General features: G+C 38.2%; 1 protein-coding gene across 4 annotated transcripts in view; it reads right to left on the reverse strand.

The window, feature by feature from the left end:
• Positions 1-1797: 1797 nt before the first annotated feature.
• OSGIN2 (oxidative stress induced growth inhibitor family member 2) overlaps positions 1798-18065 on the reverse strand; it is a 29525-nt gene continuing 13257 nt past the window's right edge. For 3 of the 4 annotated variants that reach the window (XM_070802937.1, XM_070802938.1, XM_019973923.2), the window contains 4 exons: positions 11578-11714; positions 10825-11016; positions 8551-8642; positions 1798-3685 (listed from right to left, as the gene is read on the reverse strand). In XM_070802937.1, coding sequence (XP_070659038.1) covers positions 2653-3685; positions 8551-8642; positions 10825-11016; positions 11578-11714 — 1454 coding nt within the window. In that variant the 3' untranslated portion in view covers positions 1798-2652. The remainder of the gene's footprint in view (positions 3686-8550; positions 8643-10824; positions 11017-11577; positions 11715-18065) is intronic. The other variant, XM_070802939.1, reaches the window with a different exon arrangement.

Consider the following 18065-nt stretch of genomic DNA (forward strand, 5'->3'; position numbering starts at 1 on the left):
AAGCTGTAGAATATGAGGTTTTTATGTTATTCTCAGACTCACTCACTTAAGACTTAAATATTCTTTAATATTTTGAACATTTATGTAGTAGCTTTTAAAGTGTTTCTGCTACTCGTAATATCTGTGTCAACTCTGGATCTACTTTGATGACTTGTTTTTTCCCTCTGCTTATGGTCACGTCTTCTTGTCTTCACACCTAACTTTTATTGCACGTTGTACACTGCAGATGCTGTAATGCCGCTGAGGACCTGGGTTTTGTTGTCTTTAGACAGAGTCAGGTTCTGTGGCAGCAGTTAACTAACTTGCTGGCACATTTAGTGTGATCTTCTTGAGGACTGGTTTTAGGGTAATGCAGATTTATAGTAACTGTATTTCCAAGGCTTGGCCAATTTGGGGTCTCAACTGAATGTCTGGCCTTTATTTAACTTTTACAAAAGTAAAGTTGTGGCAAGTTCACATACTCAGACTGCTTAAAACAGAGAGCTGCAACTAAATCTTATTTTTATTGTATTACTTCCAAAACTCCAAAGAGATTCTGCTTTTTAATCATTCTTTCAAGAGCTAGACTTTTGAGGGATGAAGGAGATGCCCTTATCACAGTATGACTAGTCAAAATATTTAGTGCTTTCCTCCCTCCCTGAATAAGTAGTTGGTACTGATGGATAATGACAGATTTAAAATAATGGGACAGAAATTGATCAAGAGTATATATTACAACAGCGAAAACACTTTGATGCTACTCCCAACACAGGGCAGCTAGGTCTGAGGGAGAACTTAGAAATGGGAGGTTACTAAAAATGGAATTATTAACCAGGTTTATTAGGGCCCTGCTGAAGTTTTATTTTCCCTGAAGTCGTTCTTTTTTTGGTGAATGTTTTAATTGTAAAAATGCTATTGAATGGGTAAAAGGTACTCCTCCTACCAGAGGAGTCTGGCAGGCTACAGTCCATGTGGTCGAAAAAGAGTTGGCACAACTTGGCAACTCAACAACAAGAAACCATCTTCATAACAAACTCATTTTCAATTTAGAAGCAACACCAAGAAAAGCATCCCATCAACTCCTTCAGAGTTCAAAAGAACAAACAAGAAAGTGCTCCATCAAGTGTACCAAAGGATGTCACACCATATCAATAGGTGTGAAATTAATTTGAAAAGGTTATGATGATAAAGACTGGTACATCAATTCCAAAATCAAGCTCATCAGACATGACATTATCAAGAGAATAAGAATTCATCCAAAACAACTAGTTGTAGATGTCTATTCCAAACAATATTTTAAGGTGAATTAATACTTTTTAATAAATTCTTAAATAAATCTATAAGCACACGGACAGATAAATCCTGACTTCTAGTCCATTATACCAAAAAAATAGAAATAGACTTTGAATAAACACATTCCAGGTGAAATAAATTTAACCAAAAAGAAAAAAGAGAGAGAAAGACCGGGAAATTCAATTTGCCACAGAGAACTTTGTAACACTTCTTTGTCTAACACAAAATGTTTGGAGATTTGTATGAAAATACAGACATTAAGCACACCTAGGTATAAACCAAGACAGAACACATACTTCAATAAATAACCATAGGATTAAATGCTATGTCATCTCCAACAAAGAATTTCAAAGTAACCATTTGAGAATAGGAAAGGCAGATTTTTACCTTCTATATTTTAACCTTTAATAATTCTGATAAAAATAATTCTGGTAATACTCAAAAAGTACTGCAATATTAAAAGTACTTACACCCAAACATCTTTAAGTTTCAGTGACAGAAATTAACTCAGTGTTCACACAGAAATAAGTAGTTCCATTCAAAATTTATTGAAATGCAAATTCGTTTAAGGGTTATGCTAGTTAACTAGAGAATATAGCTCCAGAAACTACCTTGGTAGGTTCCTGAATATATGCCAGCATTATTAAATGGTTTATTAGAAGCTGAGAATATGAATTGCCTGTCAAGGTTTCAACAATAAAAAAAATCCCATCATATTTGTCAATAAATTAGACATACAATTGATAATTTCAAAATAAATAAAACCTGAGTTGATTATCCCCTCTATTTCCACCCACCCTCAGCATATATACATTTATATCCCATTTTCTGTTAGACCAGTGTGTATCAAACTTTAATAAGCATACATATTTGAGGATCTCATTAAGATGCAATTTCTGATTCAGTGAGTCTGCTATGCGGCCTGAGAGGCTACCTTTCTAACAAGCCACAAGTGGAGCTGATGCTGTCTCTGAACCATCCTTGAACAGCACAGTAACTCAATATATAAAGTGAGGGGAAGCTCTGGCCATTTAATGACTGCAGCTTTATAGATTCAATGCTGTTATATTTTGGGAATCAAACATAAATAATCAACAGTGATCACAAAAAAGTAAGTCTTAGAAGAAAAGAATGTTTCAGTTAAGTGAGAACTTAAAGTATATCAGATTGGCAGTGCTTCTATTTGTCTGACAATTGACACCTTTGATACATTACAATGTAATCAGGACAAAAATTCTAGTTAACTTTAAAAAATAGTTATTATCGCTTGAGGCTCTCCTAGTTAATTCAAGTTCAGAAAATTCAAGCCAGTACACTGTAATATCTCTATTAAAAATCTTTAATGGTAAAGTGTCCATATAAATTACTTGTAAACCTGCTCTACACTATGCCATCTCCTCCTCCTCTTTCAACGAATAAATGCTTTTTTTTCTTCTGTCTTATAGCTAAACAGCGTGTAACACCCAGTGCCCCTCCCTTTAAAAATCGAACAAAATTGTCTCCAACCAATGGACCCAATGCAAAAAGGTTGGCTTCTTTAACACACTCATAGGTATATGCATCTATTTCCACAGGATTACCCTTACATGTGATTGGCAGGCTTGAGTTATGGCCCAGGTAACACCCTTGCTCCTTCAGAAAAGACAGATTGGGATGAGAACCTATCAACACTACTGCTGCAGAGAGCCTAAATATTTTCTTCAATCCAGAGATACTCTGAAGAATGCATTTCATGTCCGACTTAAAGGCAAGCACATGGTGCTCAGGAAAACTAGTATAAGCAGATAAAAGATCTGAGTCTAAAGAATATGACTGAGTACACATCATATGATAGACTTTATGGTATTCTGGGTAAAGCTTTTTGGGAAGCTGCTTGAAAATTAAGTCTGGATCAGTTACTCGTCTGCGAAACACATGAATCACAGGGACATTATTGTTGTAAGCACACAGTACTGCATCAGCTGCGGTAAGCCCAGAACCTACAATTAACACTGGATCCACTTTGCCACGCAACTTTCCTTTGCTTACAGCAGCTCCAAATTCAGGCATTGAATGAAACACAAAAGGAAAATCTTCCCCTTCGATTTCCAGACGGCCAGGAGAGTCTAATGTTCCAGTTGCCAGAGCTACATTTTCAGCAAAGAGACAGAAGGGAATATGAGAACCATTTCCTACTCGCTGATAACCCCTGATTTCCCAGTTTCTCTTGGCGAATTTTGACTTCTCTATCTGTAAATGCTGTGTTGAGATATTTCGGCCTTGACCATCATTATCAACTTGATCTCTGTAGAGTCTTGATACCGAGGTAATGTAAGTATTCTCTCTGAAATTCTTCTGAAGACCCATGACTTTGACATAGTGTTTATAGTAGCGAGCTATTTCCTCTGGCATAACTCGATCCCCTTTTAGGTTCCTATGAAAAGAAAAGGAAGAACATTCCATGAGGATAATACTTTTAGTTTCCATGATTACTACTTCTCCATCTAGTCCACTATTTTATCTTTTTATTCCTCTGGACTGTCTAAGCTAAAACTAACTCTTACCCTAACACTTCACAAAGAAAGAAAGCCTTTCCTTTTCTCTAAAAACGCTAATAAATTAGGGGCTGTCCCTGGTGGTCCAGTGGATAGGAATCTGCCTGCTGATGCAGGGGACGCAGGTTTGATCCCTGGTCCAGAAGATTCCACATGCCATGGAGCAACTGAGACCGTGTGCCCCAAGTGCTGAGACCACGCTCTAGAGCCCATGAACCACAGCTACGGAGCCCACGTGTTACAACTACTGAAGCCTGTGCTCTGCAGCAAGAGAAGGCACCACAACGAGGAGCTGACGCGCTGCAACTCAGAGCAGCCCCCTTGCTCACGGCACTGGAGAAAGCCTGCATGCAGCAAAGACAACCCAGTGCCACCAAAAATAAATTTTTTAAATGCTAATAAATTATTTTTATCAATGGAGTAAGTCCCATGAGGGTAGAAACTGTATTTAAAGCATCTTTGTTTCCCCAATGTCTTGTCTAAGTATCTGTTCAGATTAGCTGTCTTTGTCAATAAACTTCTACTAAATAAATGGATTAAAATGTGGCTTACTGAAAATTACTGTTTTACTCTATCTCACAATTGTAATCTAAATAATTCAGCCTACAGTTATACTATCAGTCTGTATTCTATACAACTGTAGACTGAATTAGATTATAACCATCGAGATATTACAGGTCTGGCTGTAATATATATAATTCTTAAAGATAATATCTAGACACAATTTTTAATAAGTTGCTTTTCATTTTCATAATGACCAAAAATAATTCAGATCTGTCTTTGGCCGAACAAAATCATCCTACATTTAAACAGATAACATTTCTCTCTGTATTTTCCTACTCATTTATTCTTCATTCACCCAGCTGTGTCCAGTTCTTTGCGACACCATGGACTGCAGCACGCCAGGCATCCCCGTCCCTCATCATCTCCGAGCTTGCCCAAGTTCATGTCCTTTGCATCGGTGATGCCATCAAGCCATCTCATCCTCTGACGCCCTTCTCCTTGTGCCCTCAATCTTTCCCAGCATCAGGGACTTTTCCAAAGATTCAGCTGTTTGCATCAGATGACCAAAATACTGGAGATTCAGCTTCAGCATCAGTCCTTCCAATGAGTATTCAGGGTTGATTTCCCTTAAGATTGACTGGTTTGATCTCCATGCTGTCCTAGAGACACTCAGGAGTCTTCTCCAGCACCACAGTTTGAAAGCATCAATTCTTTGGCATTCTGCCTTTCTTTGTGGTCTAGCTCTCATAACCACACGTGACCACTGGGAAGATCAGAGCCTTGACTATACGGACCTTTGTTGGCAGAGTAATGTCTCTGGTTTTCAACACATCATCTAGGTTTGCCATAGCTTTCCTGCCAAGAAGCAATCGTCTTCTGATTTCATGGCTGCAGTCACCATGCTCAGTGATTTTAGAGCCCAAGAAGAGGAAATCTGTCACTACTTCCACCTTTTCCCCTTCTGAAGTGATGGGGCTGGATGCCATGATCTTGGTTTTCATAATATTTAGTTTTAAGCTGGCTTCTTCACTCCTCCTTCACCCTCATCAAGAGGCTCTTTAGTTCCTCTTCACTTTGTGCCATTAAAGTGCTATCATCTGCATATCCGAGGTTGCTGATGTTTCTCCTGCCTATCTTGATTCTAGCTTGTGACTCATCCAGCCCGGCATCTCTCATGATGTGCTCAGTGCTCAATCGTGAACCAGTTAGATGTTTGATGCAGGATTCTAACTGTTGCTTCTTGACCCCATACAGGTTTCTCAGGAGACAGGTAAGATAGTCAGGTATTCCCATCTCTTTAAGAGCTTTCCTCAGTTTGTTATGATCCACACAGTCAAAGACTTTAATGTAGTGGATAAAACAGAAGTAGATGTTTTTCTGCAATTTCATTGCTTTTTTTAATGATCCAGTGAATGTTGGCAATTCGATCTCTGGTTCTTCTTTTTCTAAACCCAGCTTGGACATCTGGATGTTCTTGGTTCACATAATGGTGAAGCCCAGCATGCAAGATTTTAAGTGTGACCTTACTAGCAAGTAAGTCAAGTCAAGGCTATGGTTTTTCCAGTAGTCATGTATGGATGTGAAAGCTGGACTGTAAAGAAAGCTGAGTGCCAAAGAATTGATGCTTTTGAACTGTGGTGTTGGAGAAGACTCTTGAGAGTCCCTTGGACTGCAAGGAGATCCAACCAGTCCATCCTAAAGGAAATCAGTCCTGAATATTCATTGGAAGGTCTGATGCTGAAGCTGAAACTCCGATACTTTGGCCACCTGATGCGAAGAGCTGACTCATTTGAAAAGACCCTGATGCTGGCAAAGACTGAGTGCAGGGGGAGAAGGGGATGACAGAGGATGAGATGGTTGAATGGACATGAGTTTGAGGAAACTCTGGGAGTTGGTGATGGACACGGAGACCTGGCGTGCTGCGATCTATGGGGTCACAAAGAGTCGGACATGACTGAGCGACTGAAATGAACTGAACTTACTAGCATGAGAGATGAGTGCAACTGTCCAATGGGTGGCACATTCTTTAGTACTACCCTTCTTGGGAACTGCAATGAGGATTGACCTTTTCCAGCCTGTGGTCACTGCTGGGTCTTTGAGATTTGCTGACATATTGAATGCTACACCTTGATGGCATCATCCTTTAGGGTTCTGAATAGCTCTACTGAAATTCTGGGATTCCATGGTGGCTTAGATGGTAAAGCGTCTGCCCGCAATGTGGGAGTCCCAGTTTGATCCCTGGGTTGGGAAAATCCCCTGGAGAAGGAAATGGGAACCCATTCCAGTACTCTTGCCTAGAAAATTCCATGGATGGAGGAGCCTGGTGGGCTACAGTCCATGGGGTCGCAAAGAGTCGGACACGACTGCGCGACTCCACTTTAACTGAAATTCTTTGACATCCTTCCTACTCATAAGGAGATCTATAAATATAATCTGCTCTTATGGGAAAAAAAAAAGCACATTAATACATCTTTTATTTTCCACTTGAACTGTAAAGCAATGGGCATTAGTATCCTTAAACAGTGCCCCAATTGGAGGTAAGTAGCAGAAAAAACACCAAATTAGGGAATTCCCTGGTAGTCCAGTGGTTAGGACTCTGCACTTCCCCTGCCAAGAGCTTGAGTTCAATCCCTGGTTGGAAACCTAAGATCCCACAAGCCATGTAGTGGGGCCAAAAAAACAAAACAAAACCCACCAATTCATTTCACACAATTCAGTGTAACTTGTAACTGGAATAAGTGAGAAGTTTAATAACTATAGTAATTAAGATTTAGAATTTATTAACTCTCAATTTTTATAGAAATCCTATGTAATAATTATAATTATTACTACCTCAATTTTGCAAACTAGGAAATTGATAGCTAATGAAATGACAGCTATTTTAAGTTATTTGACCAGTGTCATAACATTAAAAGTTACAGAATCAGAATTCAAACTCTGCAGTCAATCTCGAGAGGTCTAACACTCTTCTCAACACTATGCAAGAGCAGGAACTAAAGCTAATATTTATCACAAGAGTCATTTTCATATGTTACTTAAACACAACATGCTCAACTTGGAAGGATGAACACTTCTGGTACACAAATCTTAAAGCTTTTCCTTGTTTACCTGCATCATAAAGGGGAAAATAAGTTGAGCAATTTCACTTTTTTATGAAAATCAAGAATTTATACAATTTGCCTGATTTTGCAATTTTACATTTCAAACTTATACAATAAAACTTCTGTTAAAAAAAAAATCCCAAAGTAATATCTGAAAGGTTTAATTTCAATTACCCATGCTGGTTTAAATTTACTCTCCTTAAATCTTCTCAAATTAAGGAAAACTACTGTAGATTAACATGGTTTTTATCTAGCAGGAAGTCAAGCATTTGAACATTACAGCCCTATTTCAAAGGTTTTGTGTAACTTCCTGTTTTAATTTATTGTTTCTCTGAGCGGTCAGAGTAGATTCTCTGTATTGGTAATTCCTATCTGTAGGAATGAAAATGACTTGAAAATGATAAGGCTTTTCATAATTTCTTTCTTTCAACTTTGAATTCTTTCTCCAAAATAAATACAAAATAAACTTGTATTCTTTCAAGTTGAGATTTTCATAATTTCTATTCTCATACTTTACTATTCTTATTAAATATTTACCTCTATAGCCAAGTAGATGACCACATCATAGAATCTATTTTATTCCATCATTCTAAATTATTCATTATGTATACTCTGGTTTTCCTTCAGATTGTATAAGTCTTTTGCCTTTTTAAATTATTCATTATATATACTCTTCTACTCGGAAAAGTCAAATACTTTAGGTATCTGAGATATGCACTAGATGAAGTGATCCATTTATAAAAATAAGTATATGCATACTTTAGGAATGTACACAAGAGATATGTATACATGAAGATATACATATCCACTTATAAAAATAAGTTATACAAACCCATTCTTAAAAATAAGTAAACAAGTAAAGGATATGTAGGTGGACAAGAAAATAACTAAACAGAGAGTGGTTTAACAGTAGAGTGAGATAAATTGTGGTAACAATCTGCAGCAAGTCCATACCTCTGTGTACTTCGTGTTATAAAATCTCTAAATAGAACTAGCTCATAACCACTACGATGAGGAGGTTTTATTTGAAAGATACAAACATCAATATTATTCATCTAAGACAGGGTCACAACTATTTTGAAATTTGCTGACAGACTCTTTCCCATTGTATATCAAAATTTTAATAGTTTGATCTTTACCTTCGTTTGCTAGATACCCAGTCTTTAAATTTAAGTCCAGGTAGCTCCATCCAATTTCCAAAGCTGATTGTCAACATTGAGCCTTCCATATTCTATTTGAATAAAAATGTGTAAGAAAAAACACATTTTATCAGTAACATGGTCTTTTTTTTTTTTTTTAAACCAAACCCATCTCATTTACTCTAAGTCTGGATAAGGAGAGCTCAAAGAAGTCCTAAATGGTCTGTAAATTACCTCTTGAAATTTATTCCAATTAACTTTCAAATACTTTCAACATTTGGTAGTGTGTATACTCCTTTCATACAGTTATACATTTATAAATCAGATTTACAACATTACCCGATGCCTACACAATGGTGATAGCTTTGGCCTATAAAACATAATTAGATGCAGAATACAGTGTCAGAGGAGCAAATCAGTTATTTTCACACTTTAAACAAAAGGGAAAAAGTTAATTCCTAACACTTTAAGAAACCAGGGAAATAAGCAAGTGGTTCTGATTAAGAACAGACTCACTGCTGAAGCCAAAGCTGCCTTTAAGGAAGTGGGCCCCTTCACGCTTGCCCTACTTATTTCTATTTTGCTCAGCACAAAGCAAGAAAAGCCCAAAGGCCAAAACCATCTCTCCCAATGACCTCAATGATCTCTTTCAACCAACTCTTTTAAGTTGTGTTTTTTTTTTTTTTTTTTCCTCCTAATCTGAATCCTTCTTTCCCTGTTTCTATAAAGCCCAGTATTGGGAATGGGAGTCATTATTATTACTACAGGCTAACATTTATAGAGCAATTACTATGCACTGTGGCTTACAGTCTTACTATTTGTGATAGTACAAAACCACCACAGGAAGACAATGCATAAGGCTGCCACTGCTTTGAAGCAGGCTGGCCTGATACTAGGATCAGAACCAAGTTTCAGGTATATTTCACGTTACCACTGATTCAAATACGTTTCTAGTAATCAAGGCTTATCCATACTTTAACTTTCTGATATGTAAGTGGGAGAAAAGAAAACATGAATTATTGCCTGCAGCACATTTTTCTAAGGAGAAAACAAACAAGTAAAATAAAAACTCGGGAATTTATAGAAGGTAGCCTAAAACTTAAAAACTGTTTCATGGCTGTTTCAATAAATGCAGTTTTGTTAAGAATGCTACTTATTAACAAAGCAAACATAAACATGTGAGCTAAAAGGCATAGATATTTTGATAGCTATGATCCATTACCATAAAGGTAATTAAGATTTAAAAAAGTTTGTGATATATTTCATCTACAAATGTTCCAAAACAGTTGTTTGATAAATGTAAACCTTCAGTCATATAACATTGCACTAACACAGGAACATCCAACTGAAATTTATACTCAAGAGTTGATATTAAATGTTAAAATTCCCATGAAGTCTGTATTTCATAACAGCAAATATTATTTAACATTTGTACAACAAATGAGTACTTACCATATGCTAGACACTATACTAACTTCTGAGAACACAGGAGTAAAAAACAATTATTAGTTGCTGCCTGCCAATGAAACAGGCTGGCTCTTTGTGTTGGTCAGTTTTGTGGTTTAACTTCTGCTATAGACTGAATTGTATCATCCCCCCAAATCCATTTGCTGAAACCCTAACCCCACATGTGACAGTATTTAGAGATGGGGCTTTTGTAAGTTAATTAGGGCTAGATGAGGTCATGGGACTGATGCCCTGAAAACAGGATCAGTGACTTTACAAGAAGAGTTTACCCTCTCTTTGGTGAGGGCACGAAGAGGAGCCCTCACCACAGACTGAGTCATCTGGCACCACGGTCCTGGATCTTCCAACCTTCAAAATGTGAGTGTGTTTTTAAGCCACTCACTCTACGGTATTTTTGTTTTAGCAACCCAAGCAGACAAATACAATTTTTTTCTTTTACAATACATTTTTTCATTGAAGCTCTTGAAAATGTAGGGAAATAACAGGTAGTAGTATGAAATATTGTGTGAGATTTTGTAAACTCTACAATAAGTAAACAAACATTTTTTTACTATGCCCAACATTCTTAAATATTCTCTATATAATTCTTAGAGAAACACTTATTCTAAGACACTACCAGTAATCAAATTTGGCTTAATTTCTACTAGCAATTAACTTGGATTTAACTGAACACATTAAAATTCTCAGATAAAGATTTGGTAATCATCATATATAACATTATATCATGTTTAAGAATCAAAACGGTCTTATCAAGACGTCATACAAAATAACTCACACTCACTAAAATGCTAAGAAAGATATACTCACGTGCCAAGCTCCACCAGGTGGACCTTTACCAAGAACTAAGTGAGGGATATAATGATGCTGTTCTAATTTCCAATGCAAAACGGATGGATAATCATACCCAAAGTCAGCATCTGGATGAAGAAGTGTGTCGAAAAGTACTGCAACTGGATTGGATGATCGGCCCTCAAGGCCCTCTGACAAATATTCTAAGTCCTAAATAAGTTAAAAAAAAAAAAAGACATAAAGAAAAAAGGCAGAGTTTGGAAAAAACAAACAAACTCCAGCTAACGTAATAGTGAAAACCATTACTCCAATCCAGCATTTTACAGACAGCATGCAACAAAACACTGATGTTCCTTAGAGATCTTAATAGATTCTCAGGTCAAATAAACATGGGAAATGGTTTGTTTCAAAAAGCTAATCAGATCGTTTTACTACAAAATTTGAAGATGGCTTTAATATGGCAGTATGCCTTAATATATCTACCCTAACACTTTAATAATAAAAAGCAGCATTTCCAAAACTTACCTGAGCATAAAGCACCTATTAAAAACTCCATCAGGGTGTAATTTGGGAAATTCTGCTCTAATTAATTCAGGAAAATAAATGGAAGTTAACTCAGCAAGATATACTTACAAATCTAAAATTAAAATGTTAGAAAGTGTTATTTAAAAGGAAAGGTTTTCAGTTAAGAAATACAATGCTCATGTAGCAGAAAATTAATCTTGTCTCAGTATAAAAAATTGAAAAGGACTGACATGTAAAAAATAATACCTGATCAACAATGGAAAGATGTCTTGCTTCCTCTAATTTACTATGTAAGATTGTATTTGGATGAATTGCTTCTGATGATAAATACGGTCTGTAGCCTGACAGCATGTAAGAAAGGCAGATTCCTGAGGGTCCATTTCCTATTTTTAAAAAAGGGGAGAGGGGTGTATCATTAATCTTAACACTCACGTTCTTTGGCTTTTCCATTTCACAGATGGCGTTTCTCCTCCATCAATTCTTCCTTCCCTAAATTCTTAAAACCAAGTATTTGCAAGAGAAGACTTTTACTTTCTCTCCTGTTTTCTTCAGGGGATCTCACCTACTCAAAACTTCAACTCGCTACGCTGCTAACCTCAAAATCAGACTTCTAGGCTGACCTCTTACTATCAAAATATATCCCATATTTCCATATGCCACTTTTTCACTCCACCTGACTGAACGACTAATAACCGTGTTCAAAATCAAATTCATGACTTCCTCCATTTTTGGTGCCCTCTCCTTTAAACCTCATTCCTCCTCAAAGTATTATACTTACTAGCAAAATCCTGAGTTAATTATAGTTCTAAACCTCTTCTGTCACCTTTATCCATTCAGCTGTTATAGCTATTCTCATTAATATACTCTCACTCAGAAGACAAAAAATCTCTTCTTGTTCAAGAGTCATCTACTCCAAATCATTTCACATTTTACATTCAAATGACTTTCTATAACACAGTCTTCACTGTATTAACCAACCTGTCCTAAAGCCTGTCACTGTCTGTTTCTGATTATCAAGAGCTCTCCACATTTTGCTCTCAACCATCTTCTAAGCCCCACCTAACAACCTCCCTCCTGTATTTGTATCTCCTTTACCTAAAACAAAACTGGAAACCAGCTTTTTTTGTCGAACCCTGTTAAACTACTTTGATTTCTATAGTTCCTTTAGTCTGGATTGCCACTTTTCTATTATCTCCATCTACCAAAAATTTAATCCACCTGGGACAACTTTTAGCCATCAGAGAAAATTCTGATCCTTGACTAATATTTTGCCCCAAATAAAATAAAGTCAAAGATGTAAATATGAAAAGTAAAATCATGGTAACAGAAAAGAGAGCAATCCTTCTACATATAACGCTCTAGTAGGAAGCCTTTAGGTGTGACACAAACCTCAAAAGAAAGGAAAATACAAACAATTTTACTTCACAAAACTTTTAAAATTACAAATACTGAGGAAAAGAGCTAATTTCCTTGAAAGAAATGAAAGACAAAACTAAAAAAGTAAAATCATAATACCAACAGAACAGAAAATGCATTTGACAAAATCCAATACCTATGCTCAAATTACTGCACAACTGCACTCATCTCACACGCTAGTAAAGTAATGCTTAAAATTCTGCAAACCAGGCTTCAGCAATACATGAATCGTGAACTTCCAGATGTTCAAGCTGGTTTTAGAAGAGGCAGAGGGACCAAATCAAATTGCCAACATCTGCTGGATCATCGAAAAAGCAGTAGAGTTCCAGAAAAACATCTATTTCTGCTTTATTGACTATGCCAAAGCCTTTGACTGTGTGGACCACAATAAACTGTGGAAAATTCTGAGAGACGGGAATACCAGACCACCTGACCTGCCTCTTGAGAAACCTGTACGCAGGTCAGGAAGCAACAGCTAGAACTGGACATGGGAACAATAGACTGGTTCCAAATAGGAAAAGGAGTATGTCAAGGCTGTATATTGTCACCCTGCTTATTTAACTTACATGCAGAGTACATACATCATGAGAAACGCTGGGCTGGAAGAAGCACAAGCTGGAATCAAGATTGCCAGGAGAAATATCAATAACCTCAGATATGCAGAGGACACCACCCTTATGGCAGAATGTGAAGAACTAAAGAGCCTCTTGATGAAAGTGAAAGAGGAGAGTGAAAAAGTTGGCTTAAAGCTCAACATTCAGAAAACTAAGATCATGATGGCATCCGGTCCCATCACTTCATGGCAAATAGATGAGGAAACAGTGGAAACAGTGTCAGACTATTTTTCTGGGCTCCAAAATCACTGCAAATGGTGATTGCAGCCATGAAATTAAAAGACGCTTACTCCTTGGAAGGAAAGTTATGACCAACCTAGACAGCATATTGAAAAGCAGAGACATTACTTTGCCAACAAAGGGCTGTCTAGTCAAGGCTATGGTTTTTTCAGTAGTCATGTATGGATATGAGAGTTGGACTATAAAGAAAGCTGAGAACCGAAGAATTGATGTTTTTGAACCGTGGTGTTAGAGAAGACTCTTGAGAGTCCCTTGGACTGCAAGGAGATCCAACCAGTCCATCCTAAAGGAGATCAGTCCTGGGTGTTCATTGGAAGGTCTGATGTTGAAGTTGAAACTCCAATACTTTGGCCACCTGATGCGAAGAGCTGACTCATTTGAAAAGACCCTGATGCTGGGAAAGATTGAGGGCAGGAGGCGAAGGGGACGACAGAGGATGAGATGGTTGGATGGCATCATTGACTCGATGGACATGAATGTGGGTGAACTCCAGGAGTTGGTGATGGACAGGGAGGCCTGGTGTGCTGCCGTTAATGGGGTTGCAAAGAGTCAGACATGACTGAGCGACTGAACTGAACTGAATACCTATTCATGTAAAAACTTTCAACGAGCAACAAAGGGGAACTTGTTCATGAGTATCAACAAAAATCCAATAGCTAACATCATACTTAATGGTGAGAATTTAGGGTTTTTTTTCCCCTAAAAGATCAAGGCAAGCATGTCTTTTCTCATCATTCCTATTCAATACATACCAGAAAGGAAATCCTAGCTAATGCATTAAGACCAGAAAAGGAAATTAAAGATACACAGATTGGGAAGGAAGAAACAAAACTGTCTTTGTTTGTAAATGCTGTAATTATGCAGAAAGTCCAAAAGAATTCACCAAAAAACTCCTGGAAGTAACAAGCTTACAGTAAGGTTGAATGATACCATCAGTCAGTCACCTCAGTCGCTCAGTCGTGTCTCTTTATGACCCCACGAACCGCAGCACACGAGGCCTCTCTGTCCATCAATTCTCAGAGCTTGCTCAAATTCATGTCCATTAAGTGGGTAATACCATCCAACCATCTCATTCTCTGTCATCCCCTTCTCCTCTTGCCATCAATCCTTCCCAGCATCGAAGTCTTTTCTAGTAAGTCAGCTCTTCGCATCACGTGGCCAAAGTATTAAAGCTTCAGCTTCAGCATCAGTCCTTCCAATGAATATTCAGCATTGATTTCCTTTAGGATTGACTGGTTTGATTTAGGTCATACCTGAATGGCCTAAATGGTTTTCCCTACGTTCTTCAAATTAAGTCTGAATTTTGCAATAAGGAGTATATGATCTGAACCACAGTCAACTCCCAGTCTTGTTTTTGCTGACGGTATAGAGCTTCTCGGAGAAGGCAATGGCACCCCACTCCAGTACTCTTGCCTGGAAAATCCCATGGGCAGAGGAGCCTGGTGGGCTGCAGTCCATGGGGTTGCGAAGAGTCCGACACGACTGAGCAACTTCACTTTCACGTTTCACTTTCATGCACTGGAGAAGGAAATGGCAACCCACTCCAGTGTTCTTGCCTGGAGAATCCCAGGGACGGGGGAGCCTGGTGGGCTGCCATCTATGGGGTCGCACAGAGTCGGACACGACTGAAGTGACATAACAGCATAGAGCTTCTCCATCTTCAGCTACAAAGAATATAATCAATCTGATTTTGGTATTGACCTTCTGGTGATGTACTCATCTCCTATGTTGTTGGACGTGAGACCTAATATAGAACACTAAATTATAAAACTTTCGGAAGATGACATAGGAGAAAATTTAGGTGACCTTGGTTTTGGTAATGAGTTTTTAGATGTTTAAGACCAAAAGCAAGATCTATGAAAGAAAAAACTGATATGCAGTACTTCATTAAAGTTTAAAATTTCTGCTCTGCCAAGTCACTGAGACAATGAAAAGACAGGCCACAGACTGGGAGAAAATATTTATAAAGCATATATGTGATAAAGCATTTGTCTTCCAACAACATAAGAGACAACTATACACGTGGACATCACCAGAGTCAGTATCGAAATCAGACTGATTATACTCTTTGCAGCCAAAGATGGAGAAGCTCTATACAGTCAGCAAAAACTGTGGAGCTGACTATGGCTCAGATCCTGAACTCCTTATTGCCAAATTCAGACTTAAATTGAAGAAAGTAGGGAAAACCACTAGGCCATTCAGTTCAGTTCAGTTCAGTCGCTCGGTCGTGTCCGACTCTTTGCGACCCCATGAATCACAGCACGCCAGGCCTCCCTATCCATCACCAACTCCTGGAGTTCACTCAAACTCACGTCCATCGAGTCAGTGATGCCATCCAGCCATCTCATCCTCTGTCGTCCCCTTCTCCTGCCCCCAGTCCCTCCCAGCATCAGAGTCTTTTCCAGTGAGTCAGCTCTTCGCATGAGGTGGCCAAAGTACTGGAGTTTCAGCTTTAGGATCAGTCCTTCCAAAGAACAGGTATGACCTAAATCAAATCCCTTATGATTATACAGTGGAAATGACAAATAGATTTAATGGATTAAATTTGATAGACAGAGTGCCTGAAGAACTATGGAGAGAGGTTTATAATGTTGTATAGGAGGTGTTGAGCAAACCATCCCCAAGAAAGAGAGATGCAAAAAGGCAAAACGGTTGTCTGAGGAGGCCTTACACACAGCTGAGAAACAAAGAGAACCAAAAGGCAAGGGAGAAAAGGGAAGATATACCCATCTGAAAGCAGAGTTCCAAAGAACAGCAAGGAGAGATAAGAAAGCCTTCCTCAGTGATCAGTGCCAAGAAATAGAGGGAAACAATAGAATGTGAAAGACTAGAGATCTCTTCAAAAAAATGAGATACCAAGGGAACATTTCATGTAAAGATGGGGACAAAAAAAGACAGAAATGGTACAGACCTAACAGAAGTAGAAGATATTAAGAGGTAGGAAGAATACACAGAAGAACTGTACAAAAAAGATCTTCACGACCCAGATAACCACAATGGTGTGATCACTCACCTAGAGCCAGACATCCTGGAATGGGAAGACAAGTGGGCTTTAGGAAGCATTACTACAAACAAAGCGAGTGGAGGTGATAGAATTCCAGCTGAGCTACTTCAAATCCTAAAAGATGATGCTGTTGAAGTGTTGCACTCAATATGCCAGCAAATTTGGAAAACTCAGCAGTGGCCACAGGATTGGAAAAGGTCAGTTTCATTCCAATCCCAAAGAAGAGGAATGCCAGATAACGTTCAAATTACCACAAAATTGTACTCATTTCACATGCTAGCAAGGTAATGCTCAAAATTCTTTAAGCTAGGCTTAAACAGTATGTGAATGGAGAACTTCTGATATACAAGCTGGATTTAGAAAAGGCAGAGGAAAGAGATCAAACTGCCAACACCCATTGGATCATAAAAAAGCAAGGAAATTCCAGAAAAAAACACCTACTTCTTTTCTTGATTATACTAAAGCCTCTGACTGTGTGGATCACAACAAACTGTGGAAAATCCTTAAAGAAATGGGAATACCAGATCACCTAATCTGCCTCCTGTGAAACCTGTATGTAGGTGAAGAAGCAATAGTCAGAACCAGACATGGAGAAAAGGACTGCTTCCAAATTGGGAAAGGAGTACATCAAGGCTGTCTATTGTCATGCTGCTTATTTAACTTACATAGAGAATACATCATGCGAAAACACCAGGCAGGATGAAGTTCAAGTGGCAATCGATACTGCTGGGAGAAATTATTAATAACCTCAGATATGCAGATGACACCACTAATGGCAGAAAGCGAAGAGGAACTAAAGAGCCTCCTGATGAAGGTGAAAGAGGAGAGTAAAAACCTGGCTTAAAATTCAACATTCAAAAAACTAAGATCATGGCATCTGGTCCCATCACTTCATGGCAAAGAAACTGGGGGATAAAATGGAAACAGTTATGGATTTATTTTCTTGGGCTCCAAAATCACTGTGGAAGTTGACTGCGGTCATGAAATGAAAAGATGGCTGCTCCTTGAAAGAAAAGCTATGACCAACATAGAGAGCATATTAAAAAGCAAAGACATCATTTTGCCAACAAAGGCCTATATAGTCATAGTTATGGTTTTTCCAGTAGTCATGTATGGATGTGAGGGTTGGACCATATAGAAGGCTGAATGCCAAAGAATTGATGCTTTCAAACCGTGGTGTTGGAAAAGACTCTAGAGAGTCCCTTGGACTGCAAGGAGATCAAACCAGTCAATCCTAAAGGAAATCTACCCTGAATATTCATTGAAAGGACTGATCCTGAAGCTGAAGCTCCAATAACTTTGGCCACCTAATGCAAAGAACTGACTCATCTGAAAAGACCCTGATGCTGGGAAAGATTGAAGGTGGGAAGGAGAAGGGAATGACAGAGGATGAGATAGTTGGACGGCATCACTGACTCGATGGACCTGAGTTTGAGTAAACTCCAGGAGTTGGTGATCGA

The sequence above is a fragment of the Bos indicus genome, chromosome 14 (genome assembly GCF_029378745.1).
Source record: "Bos indicus isolate NIAB-ARS_2022 breed Sahiwal x Tharparkar chromosome 14, NIAB-ARS_B.indTharparkar_mat_pri_1.0, whole genome shotgun sequence".
NCBI lineage: Eukaryota > Metazoa > Chordata > Mammalia > Artiodactyla > Bovidae > Bos > Bos indicus.